This window comes from Lactuca sativa, chromosome 4 (genome assembly GCF_002870075.4).
Source record: "Lactuca sativa cultivar Salinas chromosome 4, Lsat_Salinas_v11, whole genome shotgun sequence".
In the NCBI taxonomy this organism is placed as follows: Eukaryota; Viridiplantae; Streptophyta; class Magnoliopsida; order Asterales; family Asteraceae; genus Lactuca; species Lactuca sativa.
This window is the reverse complement of record NC_056626.2, coordinates 319,400,509-319,423,968: the sequence shown is the minus strand read 5'-3', so window position 1 is coordinate 319,423,968 and position 23,460 is coordinate 319,400,509. Positions and strand designations below refer to the sequence as shown.

Here is a 23,460-nt window from a genome sequence, read left to right as displayed (position 1 = left end):
AGTTCAACCAACTACCACCTACTTCTTTTTGTAAGAATCAGCAGTTTCACAAATCTCCATTCAACTGCAACTTCAATAATCATTCTCGATACCCCAAAAATCCTCACCCTCCACCGCAACCACAAACCACTCAAACCAAAGAGGCACCTAATCCCATCAATTCAACAGACACCGGTACCTCATCAGAAGATAAAAATTATGTTGTAATCTGTCACAAGTGCAACAAGGAGAATCACTTTGCAAAAGATTGCAAAGCTAACATAGTGAAAGATAGAGCATTCTACCTTACAATGCCCCAAGAACTGGAAGAGATGGAAAAAACAAGGGCATACGTAGCTCATGTAAAAAGGGACCATCAAGTTTCGTCATTAGGGGATGAAGATGAAAATGTCAAAAATGTCAAAGGTAAAGGAAAGATATGCATGTTGGCTACTGCGAATGATGATGAGTCTACAAAGTTGGAAAAGAACTACTGCTACATGGAAAAGGATGAGACTCTAAGCATCGTCGAATAAGTAAAAAAAATGATCCAAACTCTCAATTATAGCATGCATGACTGTCAACCATTCATAGACAATCTTAATCACATATGTGATGCCGTCCTTACAGACTATAACAAAGCTCTAGATGAGAAGAACATAGCGTCCCAAGAGATGTTTCACGTTAGAGGGCGACTAGATAACAAAAGACTCAAAGTAGCTATGTTAGAAAAGGACTTTGAGTTAGAGAAAGATGAAAGAATGTTAAGTGAAACACAACTAGAAATAGCTTTGAACCAAAGAGATTTAGCTCAAAATGAAATTGTACGTTTAAATCTTTTAATAGAAAACTATTCAATGAAAGTGAAGCTGTTGAAAATCTTGTGAACAATGGAACCATAGATAACACCTATAATTGGAGTTGGTCCATTGGGTACAATACCTCAAAGGACGCATCGCCTCAGTTTAACAAGGACCGTCCCTATGTCCCACTGGACCAAGAGTTCCATTATCTTGTCAATAGTAAAACCTTCCCTGAGGACATCAAAGTGCACTATGGTCCTCTTCAAGACCTCAACAATAATTCTGTAATTGAGGAAAATTTTCCTGTATCCACATATCACACATGTGATTAAAAACCTGTCATTGACACAGTTTGTCCTAATTCTCAAGCGTCACCTGTTTGTGACGAGGAAATTCTTATAGAAACTCCTGTAGATTTCACTAACTTTCCTACACTACCTTCGGGCCGCAGTCTTTCTTACTGCAGTCCTACACCGCAATATGATCAACAATCATTCACAAAGTGTCCCACAACACAATCTTACTCTGCGGTACTTCAATCATCCTTATCACAGTTCCTAGTCAAAAGCTCAGTATCACTTTAGTCAATTTATCACGAACTTCCTCTAGAAAACTTTGAATACAGCCAATGTTCCCAGAATACTGAATCACCCATCTTGGTTGAATCCAGTCCTTGTTTTAAAAAATAATCAAAGGATTCAAAGAGACTGCAATTGAATCTCAACGACTGCGGTACACCAAAAACTTTAGCAAAACTGGCTTTCAAAAGGGAGTTACAGTTTTGTAACAAAAGGAAGAAAAGTTTTTCAAAAAAACAAACCATTGTTTGAAATTCCAAGAAACCAAAAAAACCAGTCTTTTCAAATTATCTTTCTAATATCTCAACTGTCAAAAAAACAACCAAAAAGGAATGTACAGTTCCTTAAACTTTTTCAAAGAGATCCGACATAAGCCAAAAGCATGTAAAGTCATTTCGAAGCAATGTGTTTATTATCTATTCCTTTGACAACCCAAAATGGAAAGGAATCTTGCCTACACCAACCCATCTCAAATCACGTCAATCTCCTATAATGACACATCCTAGGAAACTGTCACGTACGTACACTGTATCTAGGCATTCTGCCTCACAAAGAAAAGACAAAAATGTTAGATCTCATCCTCAGACCGGTCCTAAACATAATCCCACTTCCTTTGGACTGCTGACAAAACAAATGTTAGGACTAGTGCTAAAAAATGTTCATCTGATTTTCATCAAAAGGGATTTCCTCGAGCCCAACCTCATATTTTTCAACAGACCTCCAGTGTCCAAAGAACCTATACTAGTCAGAACTCACACACTTTTTAGAAACCTCATACCCATCATAGATCTCGTAACTTTTCAAGATCACACATGACCCCAAAAACTCACAAGTACCTAGGTCTAGGCACCACAAGCTAGCTTATCTTAATTTCAGATATATCAACAATCTGGTCACCGGAGAACTCGTCCGAGGTTTCCCAATTCTCAAATTCAGCAATGATACACTTTGTCCTGCCTGTGAATGTGGCAAATAATCCAAGTCAAGTCACCCAATGGTGATTGATTCTTCAATTTCTGAACCACTGCAACTCCTACACGTTGATCTCCACGGCCCATCTACTATAGCTTGTCTTCATCACAAAAAAATATATACTAGTTATAGTTCATGACTTCATTCGTTTCACTTGGGTTTTCTTTTTGAGACTCAACTCCGAAACTCTGCAGATACTAATCAATTTTATCAAAGAAATTGAACTTCAGATCAAATTGTCAGTACGCCGCATCCGAAGTGATAATGGAACCGAATTTACCAATCACATCTTAAACAGTTTCTTGGTTTCAAAGGGTATCAGTCATAACTTCTAAGCTCCCTACACACCGCAGCAAAATGGGGTAGTAGAGCGAAGAAACCGAACTCTGGTAAAAGCAATCAGATCTATGCTTAACTTCGCACACCTTCCTCTCTACTTCTGGGCCGAAGCAGTGGCCACAACATGCTTTTTTCAAAACCGAAGCATCGTTTGCAAGCGTCTCAGTAAAACTTCTTATGAGGGCCTTAACAACCGCAAACCAAATGTCTGTTTCTTCCACATATTTGGGTGTAGATATTTTGTGATCAACAATAGAGGTCATCTTAAAAATTTCGCACCAAAGTCTGATGAAGGCATTTTCCTTGGATACTCAACAAACAAAGTAGCGTATAGGGTTCTCATTAGATGCACAAGACTAATAATCGAAAGCTTCGACGTCAAATTTCATGATTATTACGTCCGCAACATAGCTCCATATCCCAAAAGCAATGCAATCCTGGAAAGTGATATTCCCGTCTCCTCGGGTCCATTAAACTTAGTTGAAGTAAACTATGATGATCTCTTTGACCTGGTAGAGACCGCTAAGTAATCCGGAGATCTTATGTCCTCGGAAGCACAACAGCAGCATGCCGATGTATCCGGTCTATCTCTATCCGATGAAGTATCATTCAGTACTTCCACCTCGTCGGGTGAGGGGTAAAACTCCACTCCGGATCAAGAAACAACCATCAAGGTTCTAGTACTTGATGTTGTAGCTCCAGTTTCTATCCACAGAGGATCTCTACCATCAGATGTTTCTTCTGACTCAGATGATGAGAATATAGAAAACATTGATACAAGAACTAACCCAAGGGTTATCATACTTCCAACAATCCAGGGGGAACCTTCTCAGGTTAAAGAGGAACTCTCGTCCGTAATCCAGGGGGAACTTCAATTAGAAGAAAACTCTAATCCCACCTTCCCAACTCCAGACAATCCAGCGATCTGCTCACAAGTCCAAGGGGAACTATCATCCCCAACTAAAGAATTTGTAGATATTGAAGACATCCCATCAACCCCGTCTACACGTATGGACGAAGGATCACCCACCAGGTCAAATTATCAAAAACCCATTAGCAGGCATCCAAACTCGATCCTCACAAGACTTATCTAATCACTTTCACTTTGCTGCATTTATGTATTTAGTCGAGCCTCGAACCATCAAAAAAGCGTTAATGGAGACCGATTGGATTATAGCAATGGAAGAAGAACTAGATGAGTTTAAAAGAAACAAAGTGTGGCAACTCGTTCCGAAGCCAAAAGGTCACACTATTGTTGGTACCAGATGGGTGTATAAGAACAAATTGGATGAATCTGGTGCATTAGTAAGAAACAAAGCATGACTAGTCACCAAGGTGTATAGTCAACTTGAAGGTATTGACTATGATGAAACATACGCCCCTGTAGCACGAATGGAAGCCATCCGCGTCTTCTTAGCATACGCAACCCACAAGAAAATTAGAGTATATCAAATGGATGCGAAGAGTACTTTTCTCAACGGTGAATTGAAAGAAGATGTTTATCTTTAGCAACCTCCTGGCTTCGAAAGTGTTGAATTTCCAGACCAATGTTATAAGCTTAAGAAAGCGATCTACGATCTAAAGCAAGCTCCAAGAGCATGGTACGAGACTCTCTCTAAATTTCTTGTCTCATCCGGATACAAAAGAGGAGTGATTGATCCCATTTTATTTAGAAAGGAAAATGGTAATCACCTTATGCTTGTACAAATTTATGTGGATGATATCATGTTCGGATCAACACATCAGGGGATGGTAGATGAATTTTCAAAGATCATGACCAACAAATTCCAAATGAGCATGCATAGAGAGATTAATTTCTTTCTAGGACTTCAAGTGAAACAAGTCCCTCAAGGGATATTCATCCATCTAAAGAAATACACCACTGAACTACTAAAGAAATACTCAATGGAAAACTGTTCCTCTGCTAAAGTCCCAATGGCCTTTCGATATAAGATTTCTGTTGATCCTTCCGGAGAATTAGTAGATCTCAAAACTTATAGAGAAATAATTGGCTCACTGATGTACCTTACTGCAAGCCAACTAGACATTGTCTTTGCAACAGGAGTATGCGCAAGATACCAAGCCGATCCGAAAGTATCTCATATGACCGCAGCCAAGCAGATTCTCAGGTACTTAAAGGTCAACAAGTCTCTAGGCCTCTGGTATCATGCAGGGAATGATTTCAGCCTACAAGCATTTACTGATGCGGATCATGCTGGATGTAGATTGGATAGAAAAAGTACTTCCAGTGGATGTCAGTTTCTAGGTGGAAGACTCATCAGCTGGTCATCAAGGAAACACAACTGTGTCCCACTATCTACTGCTTAAGTTGAATATGTGCCAACTGCCAGTTGTTGCTCACAAGTGTTATAGATGAAAACACAACTTATGGACTACAGATATAGGATGCTGCGGATACCGATTTACTGTGACTCAGAGAGTGCCATAGCAATTTCTCATAATCCTATTCACCACTCTAAGATGAAGCATATTGAACTACGGTACCATTTCATTAAAGACCACATTCTGAAAGGTAACATTAAACTAATTTTAGTTCATACTCATGAAGAGATTGTTGATGTATTCACAGAGGCACTTGACTCTACAAAACTCAACAGTTTCTTACAAATTTTAGGAATGATGAATGCAGACCCGCAATTCTTCTTGAATTGATAGGTACCGCAGACCAGTCATGGTCGCCATTGCGGTCCTAACTAAATATATCTATCTTATATAGTTTCAGTGTATCTTGTGTACTTCAATACATTTAATGTACTACAATACATTTAATGTACCACAATATACTAAATATATACCGCAACCATATATCATACCTATATTTTAAGGGTCCTTGATTGATTGTTATTTCTGATTTTGGTTCAAGTGTTCTTCTCAGTTACCTTTACCGTAGTCATCTAACACTTCATTCGCAATGAAGTCTTAATCCGTAATAAAGTCTCAATCAGCAATGAAGTCTCAATCCTCAATGAAGTCCTAATCCGCAATGAAGACTCAAACCACAATCTCGATGATGGAACTCTCATCCACTTCATAAATTCTTGAAACACTGTGTGCTATTTAATGATTCTTCATTAAATAAAAAAAATATTCTCATAATATTTGTTTTGTAGCATATGATCGTTTCAGTTCTGCTTTTCAAATAAACCTTTTGTCAGACATATTTTAGGTGTAATGCAAAAATAAAACAGTTTCCAATAAAAGAAATCTTTTTAGAAAATCTTTTCCTTAAACTTTCTTTTCCTCTTACCCCCAAAATGTCAAATCCGTTACAAATTCCACCTTTATACAACCGATTATCGCCCCTCACCACACGTCCTTACTGGGATCAACCTCCTGGTGCATCCCTCGACCAAGTTCTTCTCACCAAGTATCACAGACATCACATCCACGTTGTATCAAATGGGATACCTAAAGCAGATTAAAGGTACTATAGAATTCAAAAAGAATCAATTGCCTACGGTATTGCAGTTTGTATACCATTTCGTAATCCACAGTTTATCTGGTAGAATCGGAGGCACGGATAACATGGGTGTCAAGCTACTCGAGATTGTATGGTGTATCTGTTGGATATAGTGTCTAAGTCCATAAGTATATTTGGTATATACTTGACCCGACCCGGCATGGTCCATTTGGGTTGCACTTCACCCGAACAATTTATGGATAATATTGGAGAATAGTACAAGTTATGATTTATTAATATATTATAAGTTCTAATATATTAATATAAGATCATATTATTTAATTAGTAGTGATCTATAATTAATCTAGGATTAATTTAGTGATCAAAGATATTACTAATTAAATATGGGCTTCTATATTTATATAGTGTGGGCTTATGCTTATTTGGAATGGGCTAGGCTTGGATGGAGAAGTCCATGGATACTCCATGGAGCTTTGACCCATGGATCTCATGGAAATGAAGAGACATGGGTATTAGGGTTTATATGGATGTAACCCTAATCCACCAAACTATATAAAGGAGGCTTTGGCTCTTGAAATCATGCTAGTTGACTCATGTTGAGGTGAGGCCCGATTTCAAGAGAAGTGTGACTATTCTCTCAAAGTTCCAAGTTTGTGGTGATTTGTGACTTTCATTTGAGGCATCCACATTATTGGTGCTAGGCTCTAAAACTCCAAGGAGTCAACTACAACTACAAGGTAAGTATTTCTACTAGCTTTATTTGATTCATGTTCCCCATGCCATGCTAGTTAGGATATAAACCTTGGAAAATTAATTATTTGCATGTATCTTAGACAAACATAGATCCAAGGTTTATTAGGGTTGCATGTACACTTAGGAAGCGTTAGAATGCTCAAAACCCATCAGTGGTATCAGAGCCTAGGCTTGTTTGTTTGATACTTGTTGCAATATGCTTGAAAAAGTCGAAATCTTGCTGTCTGACTGATGGACTCGCCGAGTCCATGGGGGGACTCTCCGAGTCCACTTGTATCTTCAACCTACTCGCCGAGTAGGTTCATGCACTCGGCGAGTAGGGTCGACAGAGTGCAGTTTTTTGACTTTAGTTGCTGGAAATGGATTAGAAACATTACCCTAAACTGTTTTGGTACTTGAAAACTTGTTTTAGAAGGTGTAATGTCTTTTCTAACTCATTTACAACAACTAGTTATCAAAATTACAAAGATTAAGTGTGATTTTGATATATGATAGTGTTCATGTTCATGATCTTGTTCTTAAGATGTTTAGATGATCATAGGAATTATTTGTAACCTATGTGGTAGATTAGTTCTTGATCATAATGTTATTTAATGGAGTCCATAACTTGTCCTCAAGTTATGGAAAACCAAAAGTCTCTTGGATTGAAAACCATTAAAAGAACACAAGAGTTAGAAAAGTGAAGAGTCTTCATTTTATTACTCTATTAAACTCATAAGTTACAAGATATGAAAAGTTTTGAAAGTTTACAAAACTTGCCCTCAAGTTTTGGAACAAGTAAAGTCAAGTTAAAACTTTAGTTCCAACCCTTAGAATTTTAAAAGTTAAAATTCAACCCTTATACTTATATTATTATGATTTAATATATATATATATATATATATATATATATATATATATATATATATATATATATATATATATATATATATATATATATATATATATAAGTATAAGAACAAAGTCGTCTTACCGCTAGTACGCCTCATTCACGAAGCCGGTCTATAAGGTGGGTATAAGGTTGTTGCCTATAAAATGGTGACTTAATGGGTGTCCACTCTCACCCACCGCTTGCTTGACTGGTGGAGGGTCGTTAGCCGAACGGGTAAGACAAGGACTTAAAAATTCTCATTTAAAGTATGATGAATATTATAAAGTAACTAAATGTTTTATTAAATTCCCAATCTTAGTTACTTTAGGAAAAATGTGAATAAGGTGCTAATCCATGAAATCACACTTTACACTTTGATTAAGTCGTTGGTGGAGCGTGTGTGTTTAACCGGCACACTAACTTGGACTTAACAAGGTAGGTAAAGGGTGACTTAGGGTTTATTATAGTATCGATGGAGCGTGTGTGGTTTACCGGCACATCGATTGAGTGATAAACTTTTAAGGGTACCAAGTGATTTGCATGGTTACTTCACACCTCGTTTTGTGATCCTCGGCATCCCAGTCACAAAACTTGGAGGGCACACTCGAGATTGAAACATGCCTTTGAAAAGTTCATTGAATCTCAAAGAATCTAGGAATTTCTAAGAACCAATCAAAAACCTAATACTTAGATATTTCGGTTTTCGTGGTGGAAATTGGTGAATCGTCATTCACCTACCTTTCAAATATGGTATAGCTTAGATTACGGCATACCTCTTCTAAGTTATATTATATTGTGATTGGATCGTAGCCTTAATATTACATGTGGGTGTTTTATTAAGGACTCTGTTATATCTAAACTAATCTTGTTCTCTTCTTTTCAGATGTCTTCAAACAATGTTGCTTCTGGCTCTAATCCTAATGGCTCCTTTACCCTTATGAACTTATGTGGGAAAGTCACCTTTGATGGATCCAACTTCAATGAGTGGATCAGAAACATCAGGATGATTACCCGCTACGAGGACAAAGAATATGTCCTTGATAAGGAGCTTAAGGAGATTGATGAGTCCACTGCAACTCCTCAGGAGATCGCTGAATTTCGGGCACATGAAAGGGATGCTACGAAAGTGGCTTGCATCATGATGGCCACGATGATAGCAGAACTCCAAAAGTCTTATGAGGATTTCTACCCTTATGAAATGCACCAAGATTTGATGGAAAGATACCATCAAAGTGCAAGACAAGAGAGGTATGAAATCATCTGCTCTATGATAACAACCATGATGAAGGATGGGGAATCCGTCACGAGCCACATGCAGAAAATGCAAAGGTATGTGGATCGTTTGCTGAAGCTTAATGTGAACTTCCCTGAGGATCTAGCAATAGATATCATTTTGCACTCCTTACCATCGTGCTATGATCAATTCCGCATGACATATCACATGAATAAGGAAGAGGTCACACTCAGCAAACTTCAAGGACTTCTCAAGACCGCAGAATCAGGTCTTAAGGGGAAGTCGGTTGCTATCACTCCTACTCCAAACTCAACTCCGGTTTTGGCAATTGGGAAAAATCGATGGAGGAAGAGAAAGAGATCCTCGAAGGGTACCAAGGCTCGGACCCTTGATGGCTCTTCTTCAAGTGGAACCAAGAAAGGTTTCGTCACTCCTTCTTCTGACCCAAAAGAGGCTGAATGCTTCTATTGCCATGAAAAATCTCATTGGAAGCGCAACTGCCCAAAGTTCCAGCAGGATGTGAAGGATGGGAAAGTCAAACCCAACCATGCAGGTACTTACACTATCATTTCTAATAACTCATCCCATTCTAAATCTTGGGTCCTTGATACCGGTTGTGGTATTCATATTTGTTGTGACTTGCAGGGACTAAGAAGAAGTGAGAATGTGGAGCAAGGAAGAATAAACTAGATCATGGGGAATAGGAAAGCTTTACCTGTTACCAAGATTGGAGTTTATACTTTATCGCTAACTAGTGGATTTAATTTAGATTTGAATAAATGTTGTTATTCGCCAGGAATGGCAAGAAATATTATTTCCTTTCATGCTTTGTACAAACAAGGGTTTACCTTTTCATTTAATAATGAAGTTGGTTCTATAGATGTTTTTTATAATAATGTTTTTTATTTTAAAGCATTACCTTGTGATGGTGTGTATGAAGCTGTATCTGTTGTAGATAACTTAGGAAATAATGTTTTGTGTATTGATTCTACTAATCATAATAACTTGGATAAAGCATCATTATGGCATTGTCGTCTTGGACATATAAGCAAGAAACGCATAGGCCAACTCGAAAAGGATGGAGTCTTGGAGTCGTTTGACCTAAAATCAGATGATAGTTGCGAATCATGCTTACTTGGAAAAATGACAAAGTCACCCTTCACAGGCTCGTGTGAGAGGGGTGAAGGTTTGTTGGACCTTGTACACACGGATGTGTGTGGACCATTCAAACATGCCACAAGGGATGCTAATCGTTATTATTTGACTTTTACTGATGATTACAGTAGATATGGATATGTCTACTTAATCAAGCATAAGTCAGAGACTTTCGAGAAGTTTAAGGAATTTAAACAGGAAGTCGAGAATCAATTGGGCAGGAACATTAAGATGCTTCGATCCGATCGAGGAGGTGAGTATCTTAGTTCAGAGTTCCTCGACTATCTTAGGGAATGTGGGATTGTCTCACAATTGACACCACCCAGGACACCACAGTTGAATGGTGTGGCTGAGAGGCGTAATCGAACCTTGTTGGATATGGTTCGTTCCATGATGAGTCGAGCTACGCTACCAATCTCATTCTGGGGGTATGCCTTAGAGACTGCCGCCCATATTCTTAATCTTGTCCCTACAAAGAAAGTTGCCAAAACTCCTCACGAGATGTGGACTGGCAAAGTACCTAAGCTAGACCACATCAAGATTTGGGGTTGTGAGGCTTTCGTGAGACACGAGACTCATGATAAGCTCGAACCTCGAAGCGAGAGGTGTATTTTCATTGGCTACCCACAACAATCCTTTGGTTACCTCTTCTACAGACCTAGTGACAATGTGGTCTTTGTAGCAAGAAGAGGAGTCTTTCGAGAGAGAGAATTTATAAGCCAAGGAGACAGTGGGAGGCAAATTGATCTTGAAGAAATTCAAGAATCAAGCGGTGAAGGAACTTCAAACACTAGCGCTCAACTTGAGGAGGAAACTCCTGTTGAGCCAGTTGATGAGCCTGTACCTTTGAGGCATTCCACGGGAGTTAGGAATGCACCTGAGCATTACTATGGTTTCCATATTACTATGGAAGGTGAGACACTTATTAGTGATGAGACACTAGTAGGTCTGGATGAACCTAACAGCTACACGGAAGCCATGGCAGGCCCTGAGGCTGCTAAATGGAAAGAGGCCATGGATAGCGAGATACAATCCATGTATGACAATCAAGTTTGGAACTTGGTTGAGAATGTACCAGGTCATAAGACTGTAGGGTGCAAATGGGTCTTCAAGAAGAAGGCTGACATGGATGGTAAAGTACACACTTATAAGGCTAGACTAGTTGCAAAGGGCTTCTCTCAAATTCCTGGAGTGGACTATGATGAGACCTTTTCTCCAGTAGCCAAGATTAAGTCTATTCGGGTTCTGTTAGCCATAGCTGCATTTCATGACTATGAAATATGGCAAATGGATGTCAAAACTGCTTTCCTTAATGGAAAGTTGGCTGAAGATGTTTACATGAGTCAGCCAGAGGGTTTTGTCAGCAACGAGTACCCTAATAGAGTGTGTAAACTCGAGAAATCCATTTATGGATTGAAACAGGCACCTCGCAGGTGGAATCTTTGCTTTGATGAGAAAGTCAAGGAATTTGGCTTTTCGAGGAGTGAAGATGAATCTTGTGTCTATATCAAGGCTAGTGGGAGCATAGTCAGTTTTTTGGTACTGTATGTGGATGACATACTACTCATAGGAAATGACATCCCAACCCTACAGGAAGTAAAGTCCTGGCTTGGGAAGTGTTTCGCTATGAAGGACCTTGGTGAAGCTGCCTATATCCTAGGGATAAAGATTTTGAGAAACAGGAGTAAAAGGCTAATTGGACTTAGTCAAAGTACCTACTTGGACAAAGTGTTGAAAATATTCAACATGCATAACTCAAGAAAGGTGAGTTACCCATTCAGTGTAACGCCAGATTGAGTAAGACACAAAGCCCTAGTAGTGAGGCTGAAATAGCAGAAATGAGTCGACTTCCTTATGGTTCAGCTGTAGGATCGATCATGTATGCCATGACGTGTACTCGACCTGATGTAGCTTTTGCTTTGAGCATGGTTAGCAGGTATCAGGCGAACCCTGGCAAAGAACACTGGACTGCGGTAAAGAATATCCTCAAGTACCTGCGAAGGACTAAGGACTGGGTCCTTACCTTCGGTGGGAGTGATGACTTGAGAGTTGTAGGGTATAGTGATGCTAGCTTCCAGACTGATAGGGATAATTTCCGCTCTCAGTCAGGCTGGGTCTTTACCCTAAACGGAGGAGCAATTTCTTGGAAGAGTTCCAAGCAGGAGACAGTGGCTGATTCCACTTGTGAATCAGAGTATATAGCAGCAAGCGAGGCAGCAAAGGAGGCGATATGGCTAAAGAACTTCATCGGAGACCTTGGAGTTGTACCAGCTATAAAAGAGCCAATGGAGATTTTCTGTGATAGCTATAGTGCGGTTGCCTTAGCCAAGGAACCAAGGGATCACGGGAGATCCAGACACATCGACAGAAAATTCCATTTTATCAGACATCGAATTGAAGAAGGACTCCTCATGGCGAAGAGAGTATCATCGGATGAGAACCCGGAAGATCCCCTCACGAAGGGATTGAGTAGGGTTAAGCATCTCCAGCATGCTCGGAGCATAGGGCTGAAGGATGATATAAGTTTTAGTAGTTAGATAACCCAGAAATTTGTAAAGTGTAATTGACATTTGATGATGAATAAAAGGTGTTTTATTTATGAGTAAAGTGTTGCTATCTCTTGTCGATCTTTTACTATATTTCTTTTGCATGTTTTGACTTCCAGAATAATTATGTTTGGTATATCATATTATTCAAACCTCCACAGTCGGTCATATGTCGGAAGTAGGTATGAATCAAGACTGTCATGATTGGTTGCAGAGGTCTAAGGTGTTGGACATGGCTACAACAATCATGAGTGCTCATAAGTTCTGGGCATTGGAATCAACCCACGCTCACTGGAATCACTTCATGGAATTTTATCTCGAGTGATCGTGAGACGGTAATATCATATAAGTCTTCAAACCTAGAGATATGATTTGTTACTTACGAGTTGGTTATGCATTGACTGTACGTAAACGCATTGGTAACTCGATGTTATAAAACGTGCTTTTGTGTGTAATTCAATGAGTGGTAGAACAAACATACGAGTCGAAGTTTATCTGTTCCTTCTTGGATTAGAAGCTAATATCTGGGCCCCTCGATGATTTTGTTTTGACCTATGTACCGGGCCCGGTCAGAACTAAATTGATGTGTTCAGTTGAGTTCTATGTAAAACAAATCGGAAATCGGGAAACAAATGCTGGACAATAAGCAAGACAATGTTCCATGTATTTGTCCGGCTGATATCTAGAACAAAGGATTATATGATCACTTATCTAAATGGCGCATTCTAGTTCAACAGAGTTTAAAGAGCTACGATTGCTGATCGGTTCCTGAAGTTATACTTGCAAATATAGTTACTAGACTTATCCAAGTGGGAGACTGTTGGATATAGTGTCTAAGTCCATAACTATATTTGGTATATACTTGACCCGACCCGGCATGGTCCATTTGGGTTGCACTTCACCCGAACAATTTATGGATAACATTTAAGAATAGTACATGTTATGATTTATTAATATATTATAAGTTCTAATATATTAATATAAGATCATATTATTTAATTAGTAGTGATCTATAATTAATCTAGGATTAATTTAGTGATCAAAGATATTACTAATTAAATATGGGCTTCTATATTTATATAGTGTGGGCTTATGCTTATTTGGAATGGGCTAGGCTTGGATGGAGAAGTCCATGGATACTCCATGGAGCTTTGACCCATGGATCTCATGGAAATGAAGAGACATGGGTATTAGGGTTTATATGGATGTAACCCTAATCCACCACACTATATAAAGGAGGCTTTGGCTCTTGAAATCATGCTAGTTGACACATGTTGAGGTGAGGGCCGATTTCAAGAGAAGTGTGACTATTCTCTCAAAGTTCCAAGTTTGTGGTGATTTGTGACTTTCATTTGAGGCATCCACATTATTGGTGCTAGGCTCTAAAACTCCAAGGAGTCAACTACAACTACAAGGTAAGTATTTCTACTAGCTTTATTTGATTCATGTTCCCCATGCCATGCAAGTTAGGATATAAACCTTGGAAAAATTAATTATTTGCATGTATCTTAGACAAAAATAGATCCAAGGTTTATTAGGGTTGCATGTACACTTAGGAATTGTTAGAATGCTCAAAACCCATCAGTATCTTCACAAGGCATGATGTAAACTACGGTCAAAACCTATGGGATGATTTTCTCCAATACATTCCCAAGGAGACTCCAAAGACAAATCCAACCGAGCTGACCTTTGCAAGGTTTTGGGCATTGTGCATATCAGATCCTCATTCAGACGCCAAGATCGGTATGGGCAACGACATCAACTTCTTTGTCTCACGTGATCTCAAAAGGTACGCCTCTTCTAAAGATAAATCTATCTTTGGACCAATAAGACGTTTACCCGTTCATATCTTGACTATGGTTGGACTTGAGACCCAAATAGTCACAGATCATATTGAGGCTACGAAAGGTATTGGCCCATACCTTTCTACCCCATCACTCCCGACTCAAAACATTTTAGCTTCTACTGCACCCACTCAACCAGAGCAATCCGCAGCTCCATCCTCTACTACCTTATCTCATATTCCCTTAGCTCAAAGGAAAAAGAAGTTACCCTCAGCCAAGCAAGGCCCCCACACCAAGGGAAGAACTCATGCCACGGGTAGAACACCCAAGAAACGTAAAGCACACAAGAAAGTCAAACCTACCGAGGAAGCATAACCCTCTAAAAAACGTAAACACCAAAAGGTTGTTTCATCAGATGATGACTCAGATCAATCTTCTGATGATTTTGATCTAAACTCTGCTTCAATCGCCATTCTCAAGAAAAAGAAAACCAAATCCACTGGCCATATGCGTGACCAGACTGATACCCTAGCCTCTCAAAAGGCTCCGGTAGTCCTTGGGGTACCCGCAAACCCATTCGCTACTACCCTATCCAGCTACTTGAGCACAACAAGTGTGCACGATTCATTTTAATGTGGAGACTCACCCCCAACTAGATCCCAAGAGGATCTAATTGGTTCTTCTCGCCCTAAGGTCTCCAGGGTTTCCAGACTTCATGTCTTTCAAGAACCGGAGTTGCGCTCCATTCTAGACTGTGTAATCCAAACACACAATACACCTATCCAACCGCATGACGATTCTTCAACCCATGCCAGTACGGAGCTGAGGCCAAACTTGACCATGGGTCAAAGAGACCAAGGATGCTCCAGAAATCGTACTCTGCTTACATCTTTTTTCAGGTGGTTTAGACACAGTGAGCACAAATGTGCAAGGATCTGTGAACCCGAGGGACACCTCAGTGCGTTTTCAAGGATTTGACGGTGATGAATCTAATGATTCCTAGAGACATTACAATCTAGCAAGATCAGAAGTCCAAAAGTATTCCACTTTCCGAAGAGCATTTCAAGCAAGAAAAGATCAAAAACTAAGCAACTTCAACAGAAGCAGCAGGGTTATAAAAACCGTAGCCAAATACTGGGTCGCCGCCATAAACAATGCTAACACGGTGGCTATAATTCTCAACGTTCAGAACTGGAAGGATGAAATGGCTGAGACCATCAGCAAAGCTCAGTCCAATCCCAATGGTGCAGCTTCATCCAGGCCCCCTCCAACAACTGCTGATGATAACTCTCAAGAGGAAGGAACCGCAATCAAAGTCAGTTCTGCACCAACTTTTGGTTTCGACAACTTCAACATGAATGAAATCAATCAGCCAGAGCTCTCAGATGATCCAATGATGATTTTTGATGAAGAAGAGGAATCCAGCGGTTCTCAGCATTCCACTTCTATGCCTAAGGAGAAGAAGAAGAAGTAAGCAAGCAAGTTGTTTCCAGAAAAGAATTCCTATCTCTACAAGATAAAGTGGATCAGATTCTTGCTGCTGTCAAATCTTCTCTACTACAGTCTAAGGACTTGCCTGGCCTGTAGTCCCTCATCGATCGCATAGAAAGACTGGAAGCCAGAGAGCGTCTTGCTGCAAAATACATCTCTCTCAAATTAGAAATAGGCATCCGAGCCATGGATAACAACCGCAAGGCTGATCATCAACACTTCATCTCCACTGCTGAAAAACTTATCTCTGAAGTATCCTCCATCAAATCTGATCTTCAAGCCATCATTTTGGATAAATCTGCTCAATCTCAGAAAGTTGTTGACGAAACGCACAACGCGTATGAATCTGCCATCTCAATTCTACAAACCACTATCAACAACCGCTGCAGGTCCCTATATTACAACTTTCATGGTCCCGAAATCTTGAGCCTCAACAAGGAAATTCATCGCATACTTTAACCCCCGCAATCCAAAACAACCAACAACTTGCTGATGCACTAAAAGCTTAATTTGACGACGTCTGTGGAAAAATTGATGGTCTTAGGCAATGGCTTGAGGAAGTACTGACTGCTCCTTCCTCAAGAGGGGGAAGTGCAGATCGTAACTCGGATCAAATTTCTCCTCAGCCTTCTCATCCGCACCAAGGAAAACTCCCTACTCCTCAACTGTCACCGCAGCCATCTCCTCAGAAGAAAACACCTGTTCCCTCTCCCGAAAGAAGTCCAAGTCATCAGTCACCTCCGCAACAAACGCCAATCAAAAACCTCATCCTTTTCCAGAGCGACCCGAAACTTCTCCTCACTTCAAGAACATAGCTTCTTACATGTCATCAGAACACTCAGTCGACTCTCCTACAACCAAACAAAAGAAAGTTGACTAGAGATCAGCTAAATTCGTTGAGTTGATCTGCAGGGAAAACGGAGTTGATATTACAATGGTTGAATCCCTCAACAATTCCTGGGTCAATCCGCATAGAATATTTTTGGATAAAGATTACAAGCCGTACCTCACCTACATAGAACCTCCTCATGATGGTTATTGGGATATCCCCATCTCTCCAAATGCAAAATAATTCACAACATTTGAATCCTTTGACCGCAATCTTCCCGATGACAAAAAGTTGCCTTTAGAGTTTGAGAGACTCAACAGATTTCATGCCAAGTATGGGTCTTCTATTGAGAAGATCTAGTCGAATGATAGGCCCTCCGCAGTCAAAAACTTCAAACCTCGGAAATTCATGAAGGCTGAATTCATTCAGTATACTCTCACTAGAATAAACTCAGACTACACCCGAACCCAAGCTAATTTCCCTTGCATGAACCCAGAAGAAATCTTCCTAATTGCAAAGGTATTTCAAAATAAGACTGAAAAACACCCAAAGATGCAGATTGCGTATGAAAGGGCTTGTACCTTTATGAGAGACACTGTGTGATTTTGCAAGAATTGATGCAGACATTCATCCTGCACTTGCTCAAAAGTTCAACCTTCCTCCTTTTGAACCGACTCCGGTCCTAACTGAAGGCTTTCAAAAAAGATCCCTTGGAGATACCAACTTCCAAAATCTTGGATTCATTTTCAAACGCAAAAGTGATGAAACCAAGTATTTCATCCTAATTACTGCCATGAACCGCATGACCCGGGAGCAATTGGTAATCACTCAGACTGCAGTCAACAAATCAAAATACACAACTGTTGAAGTGAAGTTTAAAATCTAAAGAAGAATCGTGTGGCTTAAGGAAGTCAGGAAATTCTGGTCGATTCTCATCAAGTTCCTTAAACTCAACACTTGAAGAAAAGTTGGAGATGTCACTTAGGGGAAATTCTTGAAGCATAAAAGTGACCCTCTTAAACTTAAAAGAGATTTGAAGTAGATTTCAGCAACCGCAACCAATCTCCACACCGCAATCAAAGATCAGCAACCGAAGTCATCATATCTTAGTCTTAGTCTAATATCTGTTTTTATTTAAGTACTTTCTTTTATCCAATGTCCATCCGTGGCAACTCTTAACAGATTAGACTGTATGTAATCTTCGAGAATCTATAAATAGATTTCTCTTCTTCTAAATGAATATACTTCTCTTACGCATCTTGAGTCTTATTACTTATCTTCCTCTTTTCTCACTTATCACTTAAATATATTCCTAATTTTATGAAATCTCTATTCGGAGTAAGTCTTTCTAGACTTAATCACTAAGTTTGATCTCACTTACTAACTTGGTGTGATTGCATTTCTTGTTATGAATCAACTTAAGTGTATACGTGATATAATACTTGTTGTCTTGTAAATTTCCTTATATTTCCGCATCTAACTATCTAACCTTCAAACTCTAACTTATTATTATTGTTGAGCTTTAATAATCCTTTGAGTTAAACTTTATTCCGCATTATCATTTGTTCTATCGTTTGTTCAAGTGTGACTCAAGTTTTTCTATCAACACTTTGTTAGTAAAAAAACTCTAGATAATGATGTCACATATCCGCTTCTGGCTACCAAGTCTATTTTGAAACCTTTCCGATGTTGCTACTGTATTTACTTACCCGATTAGCTTGTAGGATTTAACTCAACTCCTCAGGAAGCTGGAAGTGATGCATTGCCTTGCCTACTCGAGCAATGAACTTATAGAAACCTACTAACTGAGGCCAAATTTACCGTTAAAGTTTCAATTATGTGCTAACTCTGGTAATTTGTTTGTGGGCGGAATGATGTGCTAACCGTCATTGAGTACCTATTTCCTCCTGAAACCTTTCCCAAAACTAAGTCATGAACTAGATGTCTCTAAAAGAGACAATAGAAACTGGCACCTTGTTTTGGCTACAACCTCCCTAATGTAGATGTCTTCTTGTTACCTCCAGTGTAGGAACATGGACTTGACCATAATATGTCAAATAACCTCGATAACCTGATTAATAGTTGGAATCTCACCTAAAACACCCTTTCGTTTGGTGTTCTCTTAATAAAATGCAACTCCATGAACCTTTTCCATTAACTCCCAAAGTGGCTCACTATCTGGCATCCAACTGAGAGCATCAACAACTACATTTACTTTATCGGGATACTAAAGTATCTTGCCATCGTAATCCTTAACTATGTAGAATAAAAAAATCCAACTCGTTGTAAAACTCTTATAAATTTAAATTTATAATTTCAAATTCCCAATACCAACCCTCTAAAGTTGATGATCATGATCGGTTTCGAGCCTCATTATAACAAACAAAAGGCAGTGAAAATGCTAAACAATTTTATATAAGACTTAAAACATATGGATCTAAAATGAACTAATCTATAAAACTTATTAAAAGTCAATAGAATGAAAAACATATCTTAGCTTCTTTGTAGATTTCTTCTTTTGACGAGATAGTTTATTAGAATAGAAAACCCAATGTAGAGTTCCTCTCATTTAATCGCACCCAAAACACAAAACTCTAGTAGATCTGAATAAACCACAAGAAATCAAAATGAAACAAGCTCAAATTGATGATTATGATGAATGTCAAGTCGTTACAGAAGTGGTGTCACAACGTGGCATTGAGCCTTCGGCTATTCTAGGGTTTTCTTAAGGGTTCCAACTTTTGGAGTAAAAAGGCTAAGTTTTTTCCTTCCAAAACCAGAATTTGACCTCTTGATTTACAAGGAGGTGGTTTGAAACCCTAAAGATAATTACCAAATCTGTTAGTGATTTTCTAGGCATTTAGTAATTATCAAAGAACCAAACCATTCTTGGGTATTCTATATTCTCCATGTTTTATAATTAATTAATTAATTAATTAATCAATGAACATAACAAGTCCCTAAAGTAAATATAATTTTGTTTTATTTTGTTCTTGCGTATAAGCCAAAAACGACATTGCTATTTATAGTAATGTTACCCGACATGTTATGGCTATGGGCACTATTCTCCATCATCTCTCACTTATACTTAGGCGATAATAATTGACCGATACGATACTTACTAGAAACAACAGTGAGTGGCAGTCTAATGCAACTACTATACTTATGACAAGAATGCTATAAAAAGTCCTAAGACTAGTGACTTCAAATTCGTTTGATCTTCATGATATATGTATGAATTCGAAGCATTGAAAAATAGTCAATCTCATACTTCAATATGATGTTTCCCGAGATAGATTTGTGACAACTACTTCTAACTACTAAATTAAACACATCATTTTCAATTAGGACTCGACCGAGTACTTTGGATGTCATAACTAAACCATCGAGATGCCTTAATATATCTACTTATACATTTATGGAAGAAGGAGCAAATAAACTTTGACTACAAAGTCCAGTACTTACTCAAGCAATATCTAGTTAAAACTTGTATAACTAGCAGTTATGGACAACATTGGGGACAAACCAAGATACAACAAATTGTAGGACAAAACCTCATGCATCAACATTTGAAGAATAAGCAATATAGTCATCTAAATTTAGTCATGACATGATCAATGAAGTAATATTTAAGTGTGGTTACTCTAATACTTAAAATCTCCATTTTCAAGTACTCATCAGTATTGGACGTAAGACTTAGCTATGTTTATCTCTATGAACAATCTACCAACACTATGAAAATCTTAATTCACTACTATCTCCCATGAGTAGCACATTCTGGAATTTTGAATAATGTTTTATTCTAGAATTAGTTCTAAACATGTAAAAATGGAACAAAATAATATCCTAAATGATATGAATGATCTCCATCAATTATTAAGTTCTCCAATTAATAATCGATAGATCAACTAGAGACCATTACTGCATCAGTTCCTAAATTAAATTAGGATAAAACTAAAGTGATAAAGATAATACATATACAAGCTTAATGACATTTGATCTTTATGTGGCTATTAACCTTGATTAGTGCTTTAGTTTAAATAAATCAACAAGATTCTCTTCAGTTGATTATCATGTCCTCACAATCGTGAAGGTACTTACTGCATATTTAGCATGTGATATTTTGTAACATGGGATCCAAACACTAGGTAAAGTCACTTTATAGTTACAAGAAATTCAAGGGAACCATCAATGATTGAATACAACATTGAGGTCACTTTCGAATTAGTTTTAGTCACATAGTTTGTCTTTGCAATCTAGGTAACTGCAATATAGTGTAAGCTTGTTATCAAATCCACTTAGGTGTATTACTTAGTACTCTTCCAAGGTAATAATATATTTATTAAGATCAGAAACTCCAACTGTTAAACGGAAACGTCTCTATTAGTCAGGAACTGACCATCAATGTAACTTTTTCAATGAATTCTTCTTTACTAACATGATTGTCTCTTTCATCCTTTTAGCTTTCCAAAGAATATTCTTGATCCTTGATTAATTGTTTATTGCCAAAATGATCTTATAAGAATTATGATGTACAAAGGAATGAATCATTACATTTACTAGCCCAAACTCTTCAAGAATTTTGCATCTCAAGGTTGCTCAAGATTCCAAGTACTTTGGCTTAAGTCAATTAATAACTTAAAACTATATCCATAAACTCTAAGCATTATTTCTTGTTTCTCCTATGTGTTTAACAGTGAGATAATTTCTAAGTTATGTAAAGCTTTTACACATAGGAGAGTTAGGACATTTTTTCCTATTTTAATACAAGGGATAACATTGCTCCCACTAGCTCTAAAATTTATATGGACTATCTTTTCTTTCTTGTAACTTAACCTTTCAAATTTCTCCTCATAACAAATGATCCAAACATTATAGGCTTGTTAGAACCAGTTAGTGGACTTCTCAATCCTACATATCTATCACAACCCATATTTGTTTGAGTATATGTGTGTTCCTATCCATGATTGTGATGAAACCAAGTATTTCATCCTAATTACTGCCATGAACCGCATGACCCGGGAGCAATTGGAAATCACTCAGACTGCAGTCAACAAATCAAAATACACAACTGTTGAAGTGAAGTTTAAAATCTAAAGAAGAATCGTGTGGCTTAAGGAAGTCAGGAAATTCTGGTCGATTCTCATCAAGTTCCTTAAACTCAACACTTGAAGAAAAGTTGGAGATGTCACTTAGGGGAAATTGTTGAAGCATAAAAGTGACCCTCTTAAACTTAAAAGAGATTTGAAGTAGCTTTCAGCAACCGCAACCAATCTCCACACCGCAATCAAAGATCAGCAACCGAAGTCATCATATCTTAGTCTTAGTCTAATATCTGTTTTTATTTAAGTACTTTCTTTTATCCAATGTCCCTCTGTGGCAACTCTTAACAGATTAGACTGTATGTAATCTTCGAGATTCTATAAATAGATTTCTCTTCTTCTAGATGAATATACTTCTCTTACGCATCTTGAGTCTTATTACTTATCTTCCTCTCTTCTCAATTATCACTTAAATATATTCCTAATTTTATGAAATCTCTCTTCGGAGTAAGTCTTTCTAGACTTAATCACTAAGTTTGATCTCACTTACTAACTTGGTGTGATTACATTTCTTGTTAGGAATCAACTTAAGTGTATACTTGATATAATGCTTGTTGTCTTTTAAATTTCCTTATATTTCCGCATCTAACTATCTAACCTTCGAACTCTAACTTATTATTATTGTTGAGCTTTAATAATCCTTTGAGTTAAACTTTATTCCGCATTATCACTTGTTCTATCGTTAGTTCAAGTGTGACTCAAGTTTTTCTATCAACACTTTGTTAGTAAAAAAACTCTAGATAATGATGTCACATATCCGCCTCTGGCTACCAAGTCTATTTCGAAACCTTTCCGATGTTGCTACTGTATTTACTTACCCGATCAGCTTGTAGGATTTAACTCAACTCCTCAGGAAGCTGGAAGCGATGCACTGCCTTGCCTACTCGAGCAATGAACTTATAGAAACCTACTAACTGAGGCCAAATTTACCATTAAAGTTTCAATTATGTGCTAACTCTGGTAATTTGTTTGTGGGCGGAATGATGTGCTAACCGTCATTGAGTACCTATTTCCTCCTGAAACCTTTCCCAAAACTAAGTCATGAACTAGATGTCTCTAAAAGAGACAATAGAAACTGGCACCTTGTTTTGGCTACAACCTCCCTAATGTAGATGTCTCCAGTGTAGGAACATGGACTTGACCATAATATGTCAAATAACCTCGATAACCTGATTAATAGTTGGAATCTCACCTAAAACACCCTTTCGTTTGGTGTTCTCTTAATAAAATGCAACTCCATGAACCTTTTCCATTAACTCCCAAAGTGGCTCACTATCTGGCATCCAACTGAGAGCATCGACAACTACATTTACTTTATCGGGATACTAAAGTATCTTGCCATCGTAATCCTTAACTATGTAGAATAAAAAAATCCAACTCGTTGTAAAACTCTTATAAATTTAAATTTATAATTTCAAATTCCCAATACCAACCCTCTAAAGTTGATGATCATGATGGGTTTCGAGCCTCATTATAACAAACAAAAGGCAGTGAAAACGCTAAACAATTTTATATAAGACTTAAAACATATGGATCTAAAATGAACTAATCTATAAAACTTATTAAAAGTCAATAGAACGAA

General features: G+C 38.1%; 1 protein-coding gene across 1 annotated transcript; it reads left to right on the top strand.

Annotated features, from left to right (window-relative positions):
• Positions 1-4,576: 4,576 nt before the first annotated feature.
• LOC111899183 (uncharacterized mitochondrial protein AtMg00810-like) lies at positions 4,577-4,999 on the top strand. The gene has a single exon (XM_023895064.1). The coding sequence runs from the start codon at positions 4,577-4,579 to the stop codon at positions 4,997-4,999; it is 423 nt and encodes a 140-aa protein (XP_023750832.1).
• Positions 5,000-23,460: the final 18,461 nt, after the last annotated feature.

What these genes read in the sequence shown, in the direction of transcription:
- LOC111899183 (XM_023895064.1), top strand. Translation starts at nt 4,577, where the DNA reads ATGGAAAACTGTTCCTCTGCTAAAGTCCCAATGGCCTTTCGATATAAG.